The sequence below is a fragment of the Triturus cristatus genome, chromosome 6 (genome assembly GCF_964204655.1).
Source record: "Triturus cristatus chromosome 6, aTriCri1.1, whole genome shotgun sequence".
Lineage (NCBI taxonomy): Eukaryota > Metazoa > Chordata > Amphibia > Caudata > Salamandridae > Triturus > Triturus cristatus.
Window position 1 is genome coordinate 959,627,275 of NC_140589.1, and position 23,056 is coordinate 959,650,330.

The following is a 23,056-nucleotide window of genomic DNA, read 5'->3' on the forward strand; positions in this document are numbered from 1 at the left end:
AGACGTCTCCTGGATTTGCGTTGGGAGAGCACCAGCTTCCCTCCCGGAACACAAAGAAAGCACCTGTGTTTCGTAGGAGTCTATCTAGGCCTACACCGAAGCCAGGATGTCACAAAAGTGAGTTTTACCATCCAGTATTATGCAGGGCCTGGCTATTATTATTATTTAATTATGATTTTGGTAATATCATTTCATAATCCATTAATAATCATTGTAATACTCATAGTAAGGGAATTCTTCTATTCCTACAAATCCAAGCACACTTTAACGGTGTTCGGTACTTTTCTAAGGTTCAATGTTATTTTTCTAAATCAGTGCAAAGTGCATGTTAGTTTTTGTTTGTCATAATCAGTTTATGACGCTGTTACAATTGCGGCCCGGAGGCAGAAGGCATGAGCAACATGCAGTGAACCCAGCACCCGTACACTATAACTAGGAATGGAATAATTGGTAGGGTCCAGTTTCGTCTGTGAGAGGAGTATCAATGATAAATGTCATCCAAAATACTAAGTACACCAGGTGCGTTCATTGTAAAATATATTTATTTTAAATGTGAAACTGTACAAAAGAGTCAGTAAAGTGTAATGATACAATATTTCGAAAAGTAACCAAAAATATATAAAGCTACACCACAAACCCTCAGGGTTAATATAGTCCTTATAGAATGAGGTTTTCCTTCTAAATCAAATAGATCAAAATACATGGATCTAAAAAGGAAAATGAAATGCGAACAATAACGTAATCAATGCATATTACATCTTAGCTATAACTGTTACCTATTTGACAATTGAAGATGTTGATTTTTATGATACTAAACTTACACAATATCTCAAAATAGTTGGTGCTCCATAATAAACTAAGTAAACATGCTGTCAACCCCAATAGAGGCATCTACTCAGAGAACCAGACCGAGGGAGAACCATCAGAGCAGGATGACATCACTACACCTGTAACAAGTGATACTAAAACAATCCAGAAATAGGAGAAGAAGCCACTTTTCAACCTATTCAACCAGGACAGACATCTGCCACTCTATAAAATGTCAACTTCCTCTCACCCAAAGTATGGAGACAGGCCTACACATCGGTCATTAGGCAAACAGGGCACACCATCTAGGTAAGATGTTACCCGGGTTACAACTAGGTACTCCTACTGCATCATAGTTCCATAGTTTCGTGACATCTATGCACATGAATCCATGGCAACAGCATAGGAATCCATTTGAGCTCAGTAGAAGGGTAGAGGAGCACAGGAAAACCTTGTACGAGGGACATAAAATCATAAGAACAGGTATGTTTGGATTAACTGCAGCAGTGATTTACTGAGATGTGAACAAACTGAAAACCTCCCACCGGCTCATGGCCATTCTGTGGAAAGACAGGTATCTGCAGCAACAACAGTGGTGATGCACAGCATATATTCAAGTTGAAATGATTTGTCACAGTGGCGATGTAGCCAGATGCCTACACTAAGAGCAAATCAGGGGCGGCTTCTCTGCTATGGCGAAGGAGCATCGCCCCCCCCCCCTCCCCCCTCCCCGCCAGCACCCACCAAAACAAGAAAAATAAAACAATAATAAAGTTGGTTTAAAACCCAATATATTATCTTTTTATTTTTTCTTATGCCGAGTCTTGGGGACAGGGCCACAGTGACTGAGGGGAGTGGTATATGCACTCCCTTCACTGCATATGACGGTTTAGCCGGCCAAACCATCATGCGCAGTGAAAGTTCCCTCCAATCCAGCAATGCAGTTAGGTTGGAGAGAGCAGGCAGACTCCCAGTCTATCCTGAAGCGCAAATCAAGGGCATCAGGCCAATCCTGAAACTGCTCTCATGCATGAGAGCATCTTCAGGATTTGCAGCAGGGCAGGCTGGGAGATTATGCCTTCGGAAGCAGAGTGGAGCAGACGAGCACAAAGCAATGGTGGAGGGCAGCCGGTAAGTTTATTTATTTTTTTCATTTGTCTCCCTAGTCCCCCTTTCCACACTCCCATCCCCAAACCCCGCCTCTTTTCCCTAACATTAGCCACGCCTGGGGCAAATACAGAAAGAATGCAGACAGCAAATTCAGCCAGCAGGTCAAACACAGTCCCCAGGGCCGGACTGAGAACTGAAACCAGCCCTGGCAAACTGCTCGGCCGGCCCCTCTGGGGGAGAGAGGCGGGTGCGGCAGAGCTGTTAGCTAGGGCTGGTTTCGGACGATTTTATTACAGGGGGCCCATATTGCCGGTGTTCTAAGGAGCTTTGCTCCCCCATCGGGAAATGCTCCCCCTACGTCAGAGGGGAGCTGACAAATATAGCATATATCTATCGAGCTCTGCTCCCCCATCGGCATTTGCTCCCCCTACGTCTTTTGCTTGTTGGTGCCTGGCCATAAGTTTATGCCTCCCTTAAAGCGCTGCAGCTATTTTACCGATTTTGCGGTATGTGAGGTGCCGAGTACTTGGCACCCCACATACTTACCTGCTCCCTGCTGACAAGATGCAATTGCGGACTGGACTAAGGGAACCACCAGCTCATCAATGCAGCTGAGTCCTCTGAACGACGACTGGTAGGAGCAGGGCCATCACCCTCCAGTACCAGGCACTGAGGGTAGATATCAATAAGCTCCTTGGGGAACTGAAGCGACAAGGGGGGGAGGAGGATTTGGCCCCCCAATTACATTCTCGGCTTGGACTAGGATAGAGGCTACTACACCCAAGGTCTCACATAATGCACGATTTAAACTGATCAACTTTTATTTCCTACATATGGCATATTTAATCCCAGGGGAGGATTAAGAGGCCATTTGGAGCACAGGACGTAGCATGTCCCAGATGTGGAGAGCAGGGAGGGAGTGGAGATGATTCACACGGTCTGGGCATGTCCGGCCTTATGGGGATTACTGGAATGGAATAGTGACCTGCATAAATGAAGTCATTGATACAACAATCCCCTGCAACCCCCATGGCATGTCTCCTGGGGGGATTTCCAGACCCGCCCAAAAATAAAGTAACAACTAAGTTCATGGACCTTGCCCTGATACTAGCAATACGTGAAATCACGATGAGGCGAAAAGCCACTAATAGCCCCCGAGTAGGCAAATGGAGAGAAAAACTATCATGGGTGGGATATGAGGGTGCCACTCTGCTCCGAGAGGCTAGACAGGGGCACTGTACAATAGATAAAGCTAGGGTGTGGGATACCTTGGTGGAATACCTGAAATCACCTGATGCTGATTTCCCAGATAGTTCCACACACATTGATCAATATCCAGGGGATGCCCACACTGGTGAGGCATCCGGAGAGGCTTGATTTTATTTACGCCTGCTTGAGAAGCCACACGTGCTAGAGGGAGATATAACTGTTATCATGATGTAAAAGAAACTCAGGAGGCAGGGAGAGATGAGGGAAACAGGGAAGGGGGTTGTTAAATAGCTGTGTGAGAAGTGGGATGTACGCATCATCGCTATTACACAAAAACGAGCACCAGCAATGTGGGCTCCTGCACTCTACCTTTAGTGGCCCCACTGCTTAGAAACCACAATTGACAAAACAAAAACAGAACAATTGAAAAAGAGCGTAATTAGTGTCACAAAAATTATTTTTTGTTCAATTTCTGGCCAAGATTCAAGCAATGAAATATACAAAAACAAATCCAATATGAAAATAATCTGATTACACCTTCAGGTGTCTTGCGAATGTGTTCAAAATTCAACTTTTATTCAGTTATGTTCATGACAAAAAACCTTTTCCAATCAGCCCAGCCAACGTGTTTCGTCCCTTTGGACTTCATAAGGGTTGTGCGTTCCAAAACGCTTACATTTTTTAATGGAGTAAAGTGGAGCTTCTGGTTCAATCTCCTCAGATGGAATCAGTCTCTCTCCCGGGTGGTATAATACCCCCTAAATCTTCTTTCTCCTTCATGTTGCAGCGAACCAATGCCACGGAATAAACACATCATCGCTATTACATGACAGCTTGTAAATTAGGCAAAACTAAAGTATGTATCAGATACAAATGCCGGACAGGCACAGCTATGCTCTTTGAATTTACTTGTATTTAACCACATGAACCACGTTGAGATTAGGGTAGGTACGTAAGGACAAAATAACAGTATCTCAACTGGTAGCACTACAAAGGACAATTAGACATGTATGCATAATACATTACGTGGAAAGAAAACGGGAGACTCTGAAATGATTTTGAAATGTGCACATGGCATCATATAATTGTGATAAAAAATAAAAGGTACAGTTGTAGCAGCATGGTAAGCAAATAATGCGTGAACAACCTGAATTGGATTTGGTGCTCAATTGTACCTTTTATTTTTTATCATAATTATATGATGCCATGTGCACATTTCAAAATCATTTCGGAGTCTCCCGTTTTCTTTCCACGTAATGTATTATACATAGATGTCTAATTTTTCTTTGTAGTGCTTCCAGTTGAGATACCGTTATTTTGTCTTTGAATTTACTTAGCATGATATGGTGTGAACTATTTGCATAGTATATGAATGTGTTGTTAAAATTTAGTAAAAAAAAATGATCCAACAATTTGCAGTTCCTTGATCTATCTATACTGGTATATGAAGGAAAATTTGGCACATCTTTATATCGCTGACTGACTGACAGAGATACCTATTGCTATATACTAGGAACCATCCATGAGGTTTGTGAGATGGCCTACCCTATGGCCAATTTCTATGTATTCGTAGAAATTGCAAATGGTGTAAAGAATGTTTCCGTGAAGCTGCCATTTCGGCTGAGAAACTATTGGCAAGGGCCTACAGAAGATCCCAAATTTCAAAATCTTTGAAGCATATATAGCATTGTCCTTGGGACACTCTCCTCACCCCCAAAAAACAAAAACCATATAAACATATTCCTTTGTGACTACCTATTGTCCATCTAGTAAGAAAGTCAGCAAAATAATCAAGATAAATTGTAACATACTCCGATTTTATAATTTATTCTCGCATCTTCAGCTCTTTTCATACAAAAGAGGACATAATTTAGGTGACCATTTGGAACATGCTGTGAACTGGATCCCTTAAGAAATGCCTAATCTGCAATTGATCACCACTAGTTGGGGGTTGCCCCAGTTATTGGGCCACTACGAATGCCAAAATTGTTCAGTTTGTGCACAATCTGTGAATACCAAGGAATTCACGAATGGTACAATACCCTTTTCACCAACTGCAGGTCCACCAGCATGATATACACCATTGTAAGCTAAGGTCCGGATCAAACATTACCTACAATGTAAAGGAAACCAACAAACCTGGATTGATGCTTGGCGGAGGAGGTGGAGGGAGAGGGCGGCCCTCTTTCATGGCTTTAGTTGCTTCTCTGGCTGCTCTGAAGGCAGTGATTAGCTCATTATGCACTTGCTTCCAATTTGATTTCCTTTCAACATACTGCATAGGAAAGCCACATACACATAAAATGATTCAACGTTAGACTCTTTTTACAAGGTTTCACTATATTTTTTATCAGACCCCAAATTTGTCTTGTGGTTATTGATTACATTTTAGGGAATTTGATGAAGATGAGATAAACTATACAAATGTTTTAGCAAAGTTGTGTAACATGATGTGGCTGTATATTTGCATTTATTAATTTAGTCATTGAGAAGTAATATTAGAAAACTGAGAAAAAGAACCAAAATCAAAATATACTTAAGGAGAGTGTTCCTCTGCTCTGAGGGTCTGTGCATGACAGCAGTACAGTAAGAGAAGACAGCCACAAGGTAGAGAGACTGCGTGCTGGCAGGGTAGGCCATCCAAGCAGGTGGGGGGGCAAAACTGTGCACAGCCCCACTACCACTTTGAAGACACTGCCACAGCACACGCACAAAGAACTTCACACTAGCCTATTGTGCTCCAAGGCATCCTGGGACCAGAGCAGGGAGGCAAAAAATTCCACGCCTTTCTCTGGGAGAAACTACAGAAGTTTCTTCCACTTAAAAGCTAATACCAGGTATAAAACCAGGACTCAGACCCATTCTTCGGTTCACTTCAGGATCTACAGAAGGACTCTCAGAGTCTGCCCGCTGCCTGTGGCCTGCTGTGTACTTCAGAGGAATGCTCTGCTGCACCAAGAGGACTGCCCTGCTGCTTGACAACCTGCTTTCCTGCTTGAACCCAAGACTTTCAAGGTGATGTCAAGGGCTAGTTATCTAGCCACCTGACCAGAGCCTGAGAGACAGAAAAGGCTCCAACCATCTTAAACCTACACCTGGAGCCAGCCTGGGTGAGTCCTGACTCTCCAAGTGGTGCCCCTCCAGTCCTGGACCCTTGAAAGTGATGTTAAACATGCCCAAACATCCCAAATCCAAAATCTGGGACTTACACATTTCTGCCAAAAAGTGTTCTGAGAACCAAGAGGAGACCGGGACCTACCTGCTCACCGATCTGCCCAAGATGCATTGCCAGTCGGCCTAACGTTGCGGCAGCTCCCACTACATTCTTCACTTCAACAGCAAATCCTGTTCACAGGCTCCTCACAGAAGGAGTGTCAGGCCTCATGAAGCCCTCGCTGGCTACAGCCTGGAGCTTCATCCCGATGGAGATTTTTGACTTCCATTAGAAGAGACTAAGGGCCTAAATATGAGTTTGGCGGTCCACCTGCAATGGAGGTGCAGCGGCAGCCAGGGACCGTTGCATCAGTGATCCAACCGCTGTATTACGACTAGGGTGGTCAGAATGCCATAAAACCGCCTTAACTGGCAGGGATCCTGCGGTCCCTCAGCGGTGGAGCGGCGGTCAGGGCAGCAATATGCTGGCAGTGACATTACGACATTACTGACCTCTCCACTTTTATGGCAGTGATCCCACCATGAAAGGTGTGGAGGTCAGGAAAGTAAAGGGTGCCCCAGTGCATGAGGGTGTACGCAGGGGGCATATGGTGTGTCCCCCTGTGTGTAAGGGCCCCAGTTCCTGCATGGCATTGAATGCACAGTCCATGTCATGCAGGAACTTGCTTTAGCGCTTCTTCGGCGCTGCATGTCGAAAAGGCTCACACATGAGCGTTTGAACTGCACCGCCACTCCGCCTGACCACTAGACCAAGAAATGACTAGTAAGCTGGTGGGTGGGCGGCAGTCAACATTGGCGGTGTCGGAGCAGGGCACTGATATGGCGGCCCGCTCCCACACAAGTAAAGTCATAATCAGGTCCAATGGTCCAAACGTAGAAATCTTCACCATGACTTTGTCCAGTGGCTCCCCAATGACGACTCCTCCTCGGACACCACCAGCTGCCTTGCCCCACTGAGCTTAACCTTTTCAGACATTTGTCTTCAAAATTTCTTTTAAGTACAAACATAAGATGAGACCGGGCCCAATCTACTTTGTGTATCATCCATCGCAGTTGGCCATAACCTTCGATTTTGGCAAGGTCTTGCGCAACTAGATATTCTGTGGTTGGCACTTTGATCTTTTTGATGCTATTTTTCATTTAAAACTTTACAAATTCATAACTCTGTTTCTACTGATTGGATTTTTTTCATTTTGGTGTAAACTCATTAATTCAAATATACTCTATTATTCTAAATTAGGGTGGGATTTTTCTTGTTGTGTTTTCACTTCATTACAGTTTATGTGGTGCACAAATACTTCACACGTTGCCTCTAAGTTAAGCCTGACTGCTTTTAGTGCCAGGCTACCAGAGGTTAAGCATAGGTTAAGTTACTGAATTTTTCTCATTCATCCAGATAGTTACTGTGGCTGATCCTTGAGAAGGGCTCCCCCCCCCCAACCAACAACCCAGTTTCCCACACTTGCACTTTAAAATACCCATTTGCCTGAAAGGGAACTTTGCAGACAAGCCCCATTGCACTTTTTACAACCGAAAACAGAGCACAATAGCCACATGTGCAGCAAAGGGCATATCCCAAGAACAAGAATGGATAGGAACATTGCACTCCTATTGGTTCATGATACTAAAGAAGAAGCTAACTCAAACAGAAATTGGAAATGTTTTGAGAATCAGGCCTGGAAATTCAGCTGAAACTCAGATGTGGGCATGAATTAAGAAACATCCACTCTAGAAAAAGCTTTGTGAATGAAAGCCCAAGCTTCTCTAATTCTGCCCTAAGATGTGAATTGTCCAGAATGCCAGAAACCGGTCCTAGGAAGCTTGTTTCTGGTCCAGGGAAGACATGGCTTGGCAGTTCGGGCTGGACTGTTCCCATGAGGCAAAGGGTCAGACTGATTTGCATATGGCCATTTCTGAACTTGGGTGGCAGAGTGGGCTAAAGAATGGTGGTGGATTAAACCCAGATCAGTTGACTGGGGGTGAGGGCTTGCAATGTTCAACACTCCGTCCATCATTTCCTTTGGTTTTGCTTTGTTCGCCATAAGTTGGCAGGGTATGCTCAGACGTGAGTCCCTTGCTCACTTTGCCACTGGATTCAAGCAAGCCTGGCTGAAGACGGCTGAAATGCCAGAAACCGGTCCTAGGAAGCTTGTTTCTGGTCCAGGGAAGACATGGCTTGGCAGTTCGGGCTGGACTGTTCCCATGAGGCACAGGGTCAGACTGATTTGCATATGGCCATTTCTGAACTGGGGTGGCAGAGTGGGCTAAAGAATGGGGGTGGATTAAACCCAGATCAGTTGACTGGGGGTGAGTGCTTGCAATGTTCAACACTCCGTCCATCATTTCCTTTGGTTTTGAATTGTCCAGAATTGACTAGTGGGGCACTCTTGTCCATGATGAGGAGTTTGACATCTCTACAGAATGACGCTTATGCATCTAGTTGAGAGAGCTCCACAAGTCCAAGAGTATGGTACTTGTGATAGACACCTTGATGACCTGTCAGCACTTATATATGGTAACCTCTGCTACCTCTACCTTTGCTTGCCCTTGAGTCATTGCTACAGGGCTTATCATGACTTTGGAGGCACTCTCTGGGCCATTATTAGATTGATGACTCATTATGGCTATCACAGAATTACGGGAACAACACATCTGACGTGTCGCCTGCAAGCCTTTAGAGGGCAATTAATCCCCTTGCATGTTTGGCAAAGTATCTCATTTTTCATTTGTAAGAGATATCTGTGACTTAAACCTATGCACATCATTTGCCCTGTGAATTTCCATGTCGCTTTCCTTTACTTTTTCAGAATGGGATAATAGACTCAAGAGTCTCCTGTCTTTTCTTGTTATTCTTCTACTTCTTCTTTTCTATGATTTTCTTAAAGGATTCTTGGTTGCTTTGTTGTTTTGGAAAATTGAAAAGAACTTCTTGGTCCTTTTGTCTTTCTCTGAATCTTTCGGAGCTGCATCAGCAGCCTCAATGGCACTCGTGTCGGTCACTACCATTTTAGACTTGAAACAGGTATTCACTTTATCAAGGTTCAAAACTGATGAACTTCCATCCAAGTCTTCCTGCAGAAAACTCAATGTGTCTACTGGTATCTGAGTGGGATTAGATTCTTCGCCTTCACTAAAAATGGTGTGTGTTTCTTGATGACAGATTGACCTACACTCCCTTGTTTGATACTGAATTACTATTTTATTCCATGCATTCAATGTTAACTGAGGGACTACCTTCTGCTTCTTTAGATATTCCATTACTTACAGATTTGAGTCCATGTTATGTTCAGAATCACTCACAAATTTGGCCAGCAATTAGGCAATAGAAAATAAGGTTTTATTCATTGGGGCTAATCAACTTTTAATTTGTTTGTACATTACCCAGCGGGCCTGATTTATGTGTGATAAGGATGCTCTTTATTGGATTACATCCAAGTTAACCATTTGCCCACTTTCTCTGCTGATACCTAGAATGGCAATGTTATCTTGTGTAGAGGATAGATCAATCAAATATGGAAGAGAAAATCATATTTTTGTGCGTGTTGTTTATCAGCATTATTAGTTTGATTTTTATTTTCCATACTCACAAGGGGCCCTGAGGATATTTTAATATCCCACTGTCATATGTTTTCAGAAAGCATGGAACATAATGGCATATCTGGTATATCATATATATCTGCATTTCCATCAATATTCGCCAAGATTGATTTATCACTCAAAGATTGCATTCCGCAATATCATCCATGCGGTAATTTTTTGGGTCAAAGATTTCATTAACACAACTGAAGGTTTTCCATATTGACCAGCTTTACTGATTTGTCAGGGATTTGAGCCCTCTTTGGGAGCGCTACCCACCAGCTCCATTCCTTTACATGATTGGTCAATAATGGTGCCTTAATCTTGGAACAGCCCCATACAGGCGATGCTATGCACCTTCGCATGGACCCTAAGCACCTGCTTTTTACTTAGGACAGCATCCAAAGGAAGGATCCCCAGTTGATCCATTGCGTCCTCTGGGTCCTTACTTCTCTTAGTTTTATTGCTTAGATTCGCCTTGGTTTTCATTGTCTTAATCCACCAAGTGAGTCCTTTCTACTTACTATGTTTCCAATTCTTATCATATTATATATTGTGTGATGATGTTTCTGTTAACGCTGTGGCACATTGCTTATTTGTTCGCTCTTTTCTATTCAGAACCCTAGATCGGAGTATCCGTTGCATGCTCTGAGTTTTTAACCCTTCCGCCTATTGGCCACTGGAAAACTCTAAGGTGCCATTATTTGTTTACCAACTATATTTAAAGCATGCAACGTTGTAGTATATTCAGCCATGTTACAGTCAATTGTTGATATAGTAAGACGGTAATAACATGATTAGAAGACAAGGTTGGCCGGGTTAACCCTCTGCCTTATGGTCTGCACTTACCACTTTGAACATACAAGCCTTGTAGTCTGCCAGGACCAGGCAGGTGCACGCACAAGTACATGCTGCATCCTTAATGGCAGCAAGCATCAACAACAGAAAATCGATTTGTGTCTCAGTGCCTCCTTGCCTCCGATGAGAACGTCTCGCCTTCTCATATCCCCCACACTCGATCCACTCCAGTCCCTCCCCACACACAATACGCATTTCCAAGCATGAATTGCATCAACAGATTACAGAGACATGACCATCTTGTTGTGGAAAAACATGGCCGCAATTTATTAATTTTGCATGTATGATCACCAAACCCAAGCCATAAATCACGGTGAGTGGCCATCAAACAGTTAAAGTGCCATAAATCACGTGGGTGCAAAACATAATTTGTCACAAGGTCAAGAATCAACCAAAAAGAAATAAATCATTTGTTGTTGCTAGATCATAAATCAATTTTGTCAGATCACCATCCAGTCCTGTCATCCGCTTGTCCTCCTTTCCGGCACCTTTTGCTGCTGAGGCAATCATACACGCCACTTAAGGGGGCATTAGGTTTCTTGTTGGTTTAACTCTGCTTGTGAGGGCAGTAGCCTCTTACTGCTGCTCAGGCCCAACTCGCTGCCTAGCCTGCATGTTTTGTACACTGCTGTTCGTCTGGTGGGTCTGGGCTGCGAGGCCCATGCTCCGCTTCCTCCCCCTGTTGGCCCCACGCACCCTGCCGTAAGGCATCCTCAGGTGAGTGGCCTTTCTTTTGGCCCACTGCCTTAACAGGTGAGCCACCTTACCAACAAATGTCCACCATTTTTCCACAACCCTGCTTGTGAGGCTGATGTTTCCAAGCGGCTCCCCCGTTCGTAGTCCAGCGGAGGCAATGCCGTGTCCTCATTTGTTTTATCTCTCGCATTTCCTTTCCTAGATAAAACGCTCTCATACCATCCCCAGCAGGACCACCCCAAGAAGTGAAAATCTCCAACCCTTGGTGCATGGGGGTTGGGGAGTATTGGACCTTCTTTGTGCCCATGTTTATTCTCTTTCTTGATTTCCTGTTGTACCACCTAAGGGTATTCTTCTGCTGATTTAAAGCTCCTTCCCCCACCCCCAGATGTGGGGCCCTTTACTGGGATTATACAGCCTTCCTCAAAACCCTTCACAAGCAAGATAGAGTCTTCTTCGTTAGTGTATTCGCTTACTAGCCTCCAGAGTCAGCATGTGTTAATGGAGGATCTGACTAGTCAAAAACGTGCCCATTCCCTATGACCCCCCATAGACTTCCCATCCATGCTAATGTTTCTTTTTCTTCTCCCTCTAGTCCGTGCGGTGCTTGTTCTGCCTGCACTCTGATGCCAGGTGATCTGCCCCACAGGCCAAACAGGCGTGTCTAAATGTGCACTCATTAGGGTCAGATTACCAACAGAGTGCTGCTGGCCCCTGTCACTGGGTGTTCGCCAGCTGTGGTATGTTTTGTGCTTGTAAGATGAACTATTCCTGTCCTGGTCACCCTCGAAATGGGTGGTCTGAAAGGGCTGCTCATCCTCCCCCCCAAACCTTGACTTCTTTGGTCATCATCATCTTATGGATGTACCCTGATACCTCCTCATTGCACACCATCTCTGGGTGTGCCTGCATTTTTACCCTGAACCCCTTCTCATATTCAAGCCATGCATCACCAGGAAATTGCCTATGAGAATCGTGTATCTTGGATTCATATTGCCATAGGTCTGCAGCTCAGTGAGGGATCTTCTCCACTATGACACATGCCATTACCCCGAAAGCATCTAACCAGTTGTCAAAGCTCCTTTCTTTCCTCACTCGCTCCCTTTCCTGCCTGTCCTCCTCCTTATCACACGGAGACAGGTCCAGGCCTTCTAACTGAATTTCTAGCAGGCTAAAAATATCATTAAATTGTCTTGGCACGCCCTCCGGTTTGGTGTTCATGTCCTCTGAGTCAGCCAGGGTGCCCGATGCCCCCCCCCCTCCTTGTTTGTTGCTAGAACTATCTTCTAGCTCCTCGTCCATCTTGCGGCGTAGTCACTCCTTGCCTTGCTTCCCCTCTGCCATTCTTATTCTGTTCAACCTCCCCTCGATCTCGTCTGGCTGTGCACAGTAGTCTGGGCACTTCATGCCCGTAATGCTGTTGACCCTGACTTGCCCAAATAGGCCACAACTGAACCAATGTGCCCAAATCAATGTTGCACAAGAAGACAAAACAGAGGTCCAATCGGTCGCCTGTGAAAGCTCCCCCAGGGATTGATTCTGTCAGGTCCTGCCAAACTAAGGAGGGTCTTGCATGCCCTAGTTCACTGAAGGTATATTTATGAGGGACAAGGGAACCCAAAAGGATCAGTACAACCAACAGTGATCCTCAAATGGTTAGGATAAGGATTAGATAAATATAGTTCAGAATCGATACTATATTCTGGAAGTCCAGCCGGACAACCGATTTAATTTTGCAATACAACAATGCACACATATAGGAACAAAATACTTGTGGGACACAGACCTGTATCCAATTAGAACAGTAACATTACAAAACAAACAAAGGCATTTCAGGCAAGACAATAGGAGCTTTTTACATTATCCAATGTTTTAAGCTTTTTCAAAACAGCGAATGCACTTTTTTACACAATGGATTAATGTGCATGCTGTTTTAGTAGGGGTCGACGACGTTTCGATCCTGTTACGAGGGTACTAGGATCATCATCAGGACATTAATGTGTACATGCCTGATTGTAACCGAAATTGCCTGGAGTCGTGAGAATGCACGGTCCGGCCGGTGCCAAGGGCAACAACGGTAGCCAGGTTAAGTGAAGGTTCACTAGATTAAGCTGAAGACGAATCCAACAGTTGACGGTACAGCAATCCTAGCAAGGGTACGTATAGTTGAGGCGGCGTGACAATGCACGGGATCCAGCCAGGTCCTCAGGTGCGGTGAACCGAGTGGCATGTACACATAAATGAACAAGATGGTGTTTTGCCAAGATGGTATTTACCACTCTATGGGCAAAAGTATTCAGTACAGGAGCACAAGCCGCATCGGCCTCCAGGCCAACTGCCTCCACTCTCAACCAAATGCAGGATATCAGATACCAGATGTGGATGGCAAAGAAGGGGAAGCGGGGTGCCGCACTGCCTCGGTACAAGGTAACAGAACACAAATTTTTACTATTATGCATGTTTTCTTTCACCTCCCGCTTTCCACCTGACCAACACTGGATCAAAAGTATTCGTCTCATGCCTATGTGAGTTCACAGACGGTGCTTGGATTCAGTACTGTATCCCTAGTCAGTACCTGATCTTTTTCAGTACATGTTCAGGAAGCCCCTATAAATGTCTCTACAGCAAGCAATAAAGCTCCTTCTCTAGTTTCTCTCCCGATACAAGAAAAGGGTTTGCCTGCCCAGGTCACTGTCTCTATGTTCGTGTTCTTGACTCTTGCAAGGTTAGAGCATGGCAGAGTTAATTTCTGAAATCAACTGAGGAAACAGATGCCATCAGAAAGGATAGTAAGGAGTCGACAAAGAGGAAGTACTTCCAGAGCAGAAAAGTCCTTTTTTATTGGTCGATAGACAGATCCTAAAGAAGGCTTAGAAAGTTTGCTTCTTAGCCCTAATTTTAGTTTTCGCCACAATTTTAGTCAGAACATAAGTGATTTAGTGTTTGTCTCTTCTTCATCACATGCACTGTTTTTGTTAATAACAAATGAGTGCTGAAGTGTTTTTGGGCTCAAGACTGGGGTGCTGCTGCCCTAAATTGCATCTGTGTTGGACTTTGAGCATATTTTGTGTTTCAATTGTACCTGGAAGCACTGGAGGTTTCTCCATAAGGGTAGAGGAGCATCATCCCCCTGCTGCAGGTGTAGAAAGCGTAAAAAATAAAATGTCAATAAAAGAATTGTATTACCATTTTATTTTTTTCTCTCCCAGCCTGTGCTGAGTGTGAGGGCGGGGTGATCCAATGGGCCATTACTCCTGATTGGCAGCAGGTAAAAGTGGCCACTTCTGTTTGAAGTGCGCATGTTGGTTTGGTCGGCTGTCTTCAAACCTCTCCAACAGATAGATGGGGAGCAAGCACAGGCCTCCAGTGCATGTAGGAACGCTGAGACAGCCTACTATGACCAGCCCTGGCACTTCTGTCATGCTTCTTAACATTATTAACAGCATGAGCGCAGCATCTGGATTGGTTAAGGCATGGTGTTGGATGTGAGAACTTGTGCTGGGAGCCACGGACTGGAGAACATCGAGAACGTGCTGCGCGCTGCTAATGGCTAAGTTAACATTTAATTTCTCTTTATAAAAAGTTACATTATGTATATAAGGTAATATTTGAAAATCACAATCTAAGTTAGCTGAGGTACCAGTGCACCACACAGGTTAATCTAAATTTATTCTTCAGAGTTGCACACCCCCAGAGATCTGACTGCCAATCAGGGCCGGACTGACTACCGGGCGTTTTGGAATTCCGCCGAGCAGGGGGCTGATTTCACTGCGGTGGGGGCTGATTTCGTTAATGGAGACCTGCGTGTACTTCGAAATAATTAAAGCAAAACGAATTTCGTTCAGTACACGCAGGTCCCCATCAACGAAATCTGCCCCCAGCTCAGCACCATTCCAAAACGCCCGGTAGCCAGTCCGGCCCTGCTGCCAACAAATCTCTTATCATGTACTCAAAACCAAACTGTAGTAGGGCAAACTCATTATTCGAAAAGTCTATTTAATCATCGTCTGTAAATCTAATTTATTTCATTTATTTCTTAAGTACTGATTTTCACAGGGACATTACATACTCCATATGTCCAAATGAAAGAGTGTTTATGCTCAAGGATTTTTCAACTTCTTTATTAATTTCAAAACATATTCAATGACCCAGTCAACTCATTTTGTTCTTGCCTCAGGACTTCCTCAGAGCAATCAATATTCTTGAAATTCACTTAGCAACATGCTGTAGCAGCCATTTCCATAACATATATTCATGTTCAAAAATCAATATTCCAGAAATTCACTTAGCAACATAGTGTATCAGCAATTTCCAAAACCAAGTCCTTGCTGCTGTTTTTTTCCTCAAAGACAGAATGATTGCCAATCTGGTTCCAAAACACTTCTCTGCCTTTAAAGCAACTGCCCCACCAGGGGTTACTATAAATTCAGTGAAATCCAAACCAAGCAAGCAAGGATCTCACAATATGACAGACAGATCTACATTATGGGAGCAGAGACCATAGTGTCCACCAAACTGGTGGACAGGCAGGCTACCCGCCAAAGTATAAATGACCTGCAAAGTTGTTTTGAGAGCTATATACCTTTATAGCCCGCGGCCAAGGGCTATACCGGTTGTTAAAGGACTTGACTCTGAGCCCCAGGCGAGGGCCTGTACCGAGGGAGATGACCTTGAACAGCCAGTATATCTCGAGGTAGAAGGGCTGTAAAGCTATTAGAACATTTCACCCAATCAAGCTTAAAATGTTCTAAATTAAAAAGGGAGAAACATAAAGACAAACATAGGAATGTAGGCGCTCCAGGCTTATATCAGCCATTATAAGCCAAAAGCTTCTTCATTGTCTACAATGGAGCTCCTAACATTTCAATGTTTTAATATAGCCTTAGAGCCCGCCGTAGCGGGCTCTATTGGCCATTAAAGGCCCACTCCAGCATTAAAGGCCTAAGTCAAAGGTAGGGGCCTTTGACAAGGCAGCGGGCCTTTAATGGCTGGGTCTCTACCGACCATTAGAAGCCCGGAGCACTCCATTGCTTTCAATGGAGCTCCCAACATTCCAATTTTCTAATACACATTTAATCGCTACAATTGTTTCATGTTTTACATTTGTCATTCCGTTTTTGTCACTGCTACAGGAGTTCTTAGCTGCGCTATGGGAATAAAGATTTGTAAGATGGATGTGCCCATATATCTGGAGAGAGGAAAACTAACCAATAACACAAATCAACTTCTTTAGGCTTTGAGTAGCAGACCAAGGAAAAAAGCCACCACAGAATCCATTTTACGTGGTGAAAACAGGTAGGTAGAATGCACCAGAACGTTTCAGGATGACCTTAACAAGATTTAAAGCAGCTTGTCTAAAAACAAATATGTGTGCTAGAACTAAGTAGAGCTGCTGCATGTTCTTTTGAGCACACATTCATCCCATGGCAGTACCAAACATCTGATATGCAAGCTTTTGGCAGGAATGGAAAGATAATCTTGCACCATCTTCTCGTGATACCTTTCCCAACTTCTCAATCATAATACTGAACTGCAACAGGGTATTAGTTTTTACTGAAACCATCAGAAGATTTTGAACAGTGACAACACAAAAAATAAATCTATTCAAAAGTAAAATGTTCTTGTTCCCAAAGTAGATTTGGTATTGAGATGTGGTGTGGGAATACAAATGAAACCCTAAGTTATGTGAAAAGTGTTAGCACTGAATAATCTCTTTTATTTCATGAAGGAACACAATCAATATATACAAGGAAGTTTGCCTTGTATGGATATCTCATTAAGATTCTAAGGTAAAACACACCGTTAGAAAGTAAGATCATGGTAGACCCTTAAACTAGCAAAAAATAATTACACAACTTGTTCGTCACCCAATGTGCATCTGAAGAGACATAATGAGACAGGAGTGTCATTAAATACTATCTATTTCAGGGTTCTCCAACAAGTTGCTTGGGTGCTACAGGTAGCTACAGGAAGCTCGGCAGCACCCTTGAAGTAGCTCTCAGAGGTAAAGCAAAATCTCAGTGAGTCTGAGCATAATAAAAAAGTCAGCAGTGCTCATCTCATGACCCTCAGAGTGACAACCAGGCAAACCATTGGCAGGGCCTCCCGATAACACTTAAACACACACTGTGTTAGCTTATGGGGCCTGCCACATGACCATCTGTATCCACTCTAAAACTAAATCACACAGGGATTTGCCATGCTATACAACCTGCCCTATCAGCTTCACCATATTAATGAATGATCATGCAGAGTAATAGCAGTAACCTACGCTGGCCCACCAAAGTGCTGGACGCAGAAGCCAGAGTGAAAATCTGTTAGTTGGGAGCATGATTAGCCCAAGAGCTGAGGAGAGCAGGCAGGGTATGGATCCAAAGCAGAGATAATTAAGAGCCTCTTCTGAATATATGTATGTGTGTGCCTATTTGACAGTGTGTCCCTTCCCAATAATTAATATTGTTTCTTGGAAGCTACACCTAGTGTCAAGAACTGTCAAATGCGTATGCTGGCCACCATCAGAATGGTTTTATCGCTGGCACAATTGCGGCAGTTCATGGTATAATACTGTCAAATTGCAAAATAACAGTCATTCTTGACTATTTTGGGCATTCTTGGTCTAGTTGTTCAATATAGTCTGCCATTACTGACATATTAAGAGCATGACACGTCTACCTTTAGCCATTGGTGACAGAATGGTCATGACTGATATACAGTGGGCATCCTGGATATTCTGGCATCCAGCCTTCACACTACGATGGCCCTGGTATAATGGTGGGCATTATTAGCATAACACAGGCATACTTGGTGTTTTGGTGAGCATCCATGGCCTATATTTGTAATACCTGAATAGTCAAAGCAGAATCTGTCCATGTTAGGCATTTTTACATGATTGTACTCAATGAAAAGCTGATGTTTAAGGATTGTGTATTTTCTCTACATGATTGTACTCAATGACAACCTGATGTTTAAGGATTGTGTATTTTCTCAAAACAAAAATTGATATTTTAAAAGCAAAAAGTATGTTTGTTTTTGGAAAAAGTTTCTCTTTTGCAAAATTGAGTTTGTTGGCCCAGAATGGAAAGTGGTATTTGATAGAAAAATGTGTGCATTTTCAAAAACCAATATGCTGACCAAGACGTAATACTGCTATTCAAAAACACATTTAAAGTTGATTTGGAAAGATGTAGTGGTGTGGTTATGTCCTTTGTGCTAGGGCATGCAATGCTTTGAATGTTACTTGTGAAGAAATTTACAATTGATGCACATTTTCATGGCATTTCTACTGGCAACCTCCTCTAGAATTCTGGGTTTTTTCCAACTGATAAGTTTGCTTAGGCTGCTCATAGTACAATGTTAACAAGTTCTCTCTGTCTTATAGTGATAAAATATGCAAGTAGCTCAGCAGGACTTTCCTTGAGCAGAAGTGGCTCTCACTGCAAAAAAGGTTGGAGATCCTGATCTATATCAAGTCACATGCAGATGTTTCTGTTTATTTTATAAGTTTCTTGCAGGTGGGACACGGATACTTCGTGGCTTATTGGTGTATTTGTGAAAAAAACAACCTTGGGTTAATAAATGAAAACATGCATTACTTTGCATGGTAGAGTGGTCATAGTTCTAAATACCTTTGTTGTTGTCTTTATTGGCAAGTCCCGTGTTCGTTGCTTCTTTGAATTGAATACAGGACGCTTTTTGTTGAAGATTCTTTGGCATATTGGTTCATGTCTTTCCTGGAAGGCAAAGAAAAACTATTACTATTGAAAGGAAGGCAAAAGTCTTTGTGGATCATAACCTCGTCATAGCAATCGAAATGAAATCAATAGGTTCTATAACTTTAAATTAGGCAAAAGGCATGCATGTGCCAGATAAAAAGGTGCTGGACGGCAGAAGAGTGAAGTAAAATTGAGGTGTGAAGCAAAGGTAAAGAAGAAACTACGAAGGAGAGCTCTGGGAGAGTTAAAAGAGTACAAGAACTTGTGTATAAGTTCTCTCGTTCTCTACAAAAAAGGAAAGGAAACATGCAGAAACAACTTTTCAGGCACTTTACATGGGGGCTAGAGAGGTAGAACGCTCACAAATAACTCCACAAAATATGTAATAGCTTTCCATGGCACACACAGTATTCTACCTTACTATTTAATTTCACACACACACACACAATCAAGAAGTAAAAATTAAAACTCCAGGTAAAAATATTTATGAACAGATTTGAATATTTAACTTATGTCCTACCTCGTATGGTCACCCAAGGTCACATACTTCTTGCCAGACTTTTCTGCTGGCCCTGGTACCACGTACAAGGAAAACCCAAGTATTCTTCATACAAACCACATCAACTAGACTCAACAGTACTCCACCCAAAGGTAATGTGAAATTTCGATTGCACCTAAAGTGGAGAGTAGCATGGTGCTTGTAACTGGAATGCCACGGGGAGCAAAAGAAATGATGGATTTAGGCCCAGATCTCTTTACTGGAATGAAAGTTTGACATTTTTCAACATTCTGTCCATCAATTGTTCTTTTTGCATTTGTCACCCCGAGTGGAACTGTTATAACCAGACGTGCGTCCCGTGATCTCCATGCCACTGGAGTCAATTTAGCCTGGCTGATGAGGGGTGAAACCCTGAAACCGGTCCCAGGATGCTTGTTTCCGGTCCAGGGATGACTGTTCCCATTGGGGGCAGAGTCAAGACTGATTTGGATATTACTGATGGAGGAAGTTGCCCGATTCGGGTCACCAATGACCACCTCTCAGCCTTCCACCAAAATGAAGAGTTGGTCAGACAGTAGAGAATACACACCAATAATAGTTTATTCAGAGTACACTGAGAACGGAGAACAGTCTGCCCAGCCGCTAAGGAGTGCTGCAGAGGGACTGACATCACCAAGTATAACGATGCATTATGTACATTTCAGAAAAAATGAAAACACACCCACCATGGAATTTTCCAGAGAGAAGCAGCAGGACAGTAAATTACAAAGGAGTACGTTTTGGTTCTAAAGCCGGGCACTCATTATCTACCAGTCAAGGTCATTCCACCTGTGCCCGCCACTAGACAAGTGGGAGAAGGCTCACATCTAAAGGAAAGGTATGCGCTAATAAGAACAGTGCATTTATTAGTGTGGCAGAACTCAGCTCCGAAAAAACATAACCTAGAGAAGGCTGTTTCATAGAAATAGCAAAGAATTAGCTTCGATCATGATACAAAATAACGCCTGTACACAAAATGGCGCAGCGAATGCTAACTTACACAAAACAATGCAAGAGCATAACTTTTATTCCTACACTGGGTTTAAACTGGAATGCCATGGGGAGCAAATAAACGATGGATTCAGGCCCAGACCTCTGTACTGAGGTGAATGTATGACATTGTTCAACATTCTGTCCCTAGATTTTTCATTTTGTATAAGGCCATGAGGCATTAAGCCAGATTGAAGAATATGGTCTAAAAACTATTTTGGTAGTTCTGAAATACTGTAATTGTTTTATTTCAAAAGGAATGTTGTTTGACTACTGCTCCCAATAGTGTGGTGCAATTGACACCCCAGATTGCTCCCACGGTATCACAAAACCACTAGCAAGTCCATTGATTCACACCTCTGACTTGTGTTTGGGACGTACCAATTCAATATTGTCCTTTGATGTTCTCGTAGCACTAGATATGTTAAACAGACAACCAATTTAACATCTTCAAGGTAGGTCATATGTAATCAATGTTGTCTGCCGGTCAACACTGTGGCCCAACTGGATGCACCTTGACAAAAATTAATATGTGGATCTCACAGTTTTTGTCAATTAATTATCTTGCATTCCATGGTCAGAAGATGATGATAGCAAAAGCTGAGAAATTTGGAGATACTTGAATCAGGGCTTCTTAAATATACATAAACCTATGGTACAACATGTATTACTATATACAGAGGCAGGGTTAATATTCCTCCCAAATTCCAAAAATTCCTGTCCTCTTAAACAGTTTCACAAGACAAAAGAAGATAAGTTTCAGAATTTGTTCAGTCATACGAAAGACCTTATCAATCACATATGTTGAATGCACCTCCACAAGTGTCTCAAATACTATGACAATGGGAACACTACTAACATTGGGCATACTAGGCATACAACTTTGGTCATTATAGGAGCCCCTAGATATATGGGGATGCCTGCTGGTGTCTATACAGGCACACACAATTGTTAACACATTGTGCATCTGATGTACAAAAAAGAATATGCAATACTGTTTTCCGAGCTTTAGAGAAAAATGTGCAGGATTTGGGGGCACTTAATTTGCCACCCTAGTATTTGGGTTGAATTTGGTAAAGAGTGGTCGACTCTTGGCACAGACTAAACCAATTTAAGCTGGGTTCAGCAGTTCAGACACCCTCAACCAGAAAAAACTGTTTCACTAGGGGGCTGATTACATATTTAACCAGCAACTGATGCCTGAACTATCGCCGACATTCCTGCATGAAGAGAGTCAGCTTCTTTTCACATTCCGGTTCCAAGGGAAGACCCTTGTGTGGTATCGCTCTCCACAAGGGTACACAGAGAGACTATCCTATTTCAACCAGATTCTTTAAAAAAAACTAGAGCCTTTGTAATTGCCATGTTGCACCACACTAATCCAGTACTTAAAGATGATCTCCTGATTGCCTCAATGACTAACGCTTGCAAACAGGACACTATTGCTCTACTCAACTATTTGACTGAAAACGGGCATCAGGTCTCACCTGAGAGACTGCAATACTGTCAGAGGGAAGTCATATATATGGGACATCAAATAGCAAAGGGAGTGAGGCAAGTGGCACCTGAACGCACAGACAGTCCTTAAAATTAAGTTCCCAACTACTCAAAGAAAGATGAGGATGTTTTAGGGCATGATTGGTTATTGCAAACAATGGATCCTGAGCCTTTCTTTGAAGGCAAAGTATTTGATAAGGCTGACGCACGCTGATATCAATGGCCCAGTACCAAAGGATGAAAAAAGCATGGAAGCCTTCCAGAAGCTGCTTGGAACCGCACCCAGTCTTGGAATTCTGAACTATGTGAAAGACTTTGTGCTCTTTTGTCACGAAAGAGATAGGTGTGCACTGTCTGTACTAACACAAGCCCATGGAGACACCCAGCATCCCATAGTCTATTTTTCAGGTACTCTTGATCCTGTGCCCGCAGTGTTGCCTGGTTGACTCAAAGTGGTTGCAGAGGTTAGCCTTAGCATATATCAAACTAAAGAGATGGGCAATCCTTTGATTGTGATGGTGCCTCACTCTATTGAGATCCTCATGACTCATAACAGAACTCAGCATTTGCCAATAGCCGCCTAACCCGCTATGAGAGAATCATCTTGGCAGCTGAGAGTGTTTCCATTCGGAGATGCAACACACTAAACCCTGCTTCTCTATTACCAACCCCAGAGGGAGAGGATGAGGGTGACTATGACCATGACTATGACTCAGTAACATTGACTGTGTCAGTGTAACTGAGTTATGCACAAAACCAAGTTTTGACATACTGGATGTTCCACTTTCTGAATCAGACTATACTCTCTTTGTTGATAGGTCATGTCTGAGAGACCGACCCGACATCCTAAAAGCTGCTTAAGCTGTATGTATTTTGAGCGAGGTAGTGG

General features: G+C 43.2%; 1 protein-coding gene across 2 annotated transcripts in view; it reads right to left on the reverse strand.

Moving 5' to 3' along the window:
- The window catches only part of ZC2HC1B (zinc finger C2HC-type containing 1B), a 292,907-nt gene that overhangs the window by 94,869 nt on the left and 174,982 nt on the right, over positions 1-23,056 (reverse strand). For both annotated transcript variants that reach the window (XM_085609304.1, XM_085609303.1), the window contains exons 4-5: positions 19,056-19,160; positions 5,266-5,401 (exon numbers count right to left, since the gene is read on the reverse strand). In XM_085609304.1, the coding sequence (XP_085465430.1) occupies positions 5,266-5,401; positions 19,056-19,160 (241 nt within the window). The remainder of the gene's footprint in view (positions 1-5,265; positions 5,402-19,055; positions 19,161-23,056) is intronic.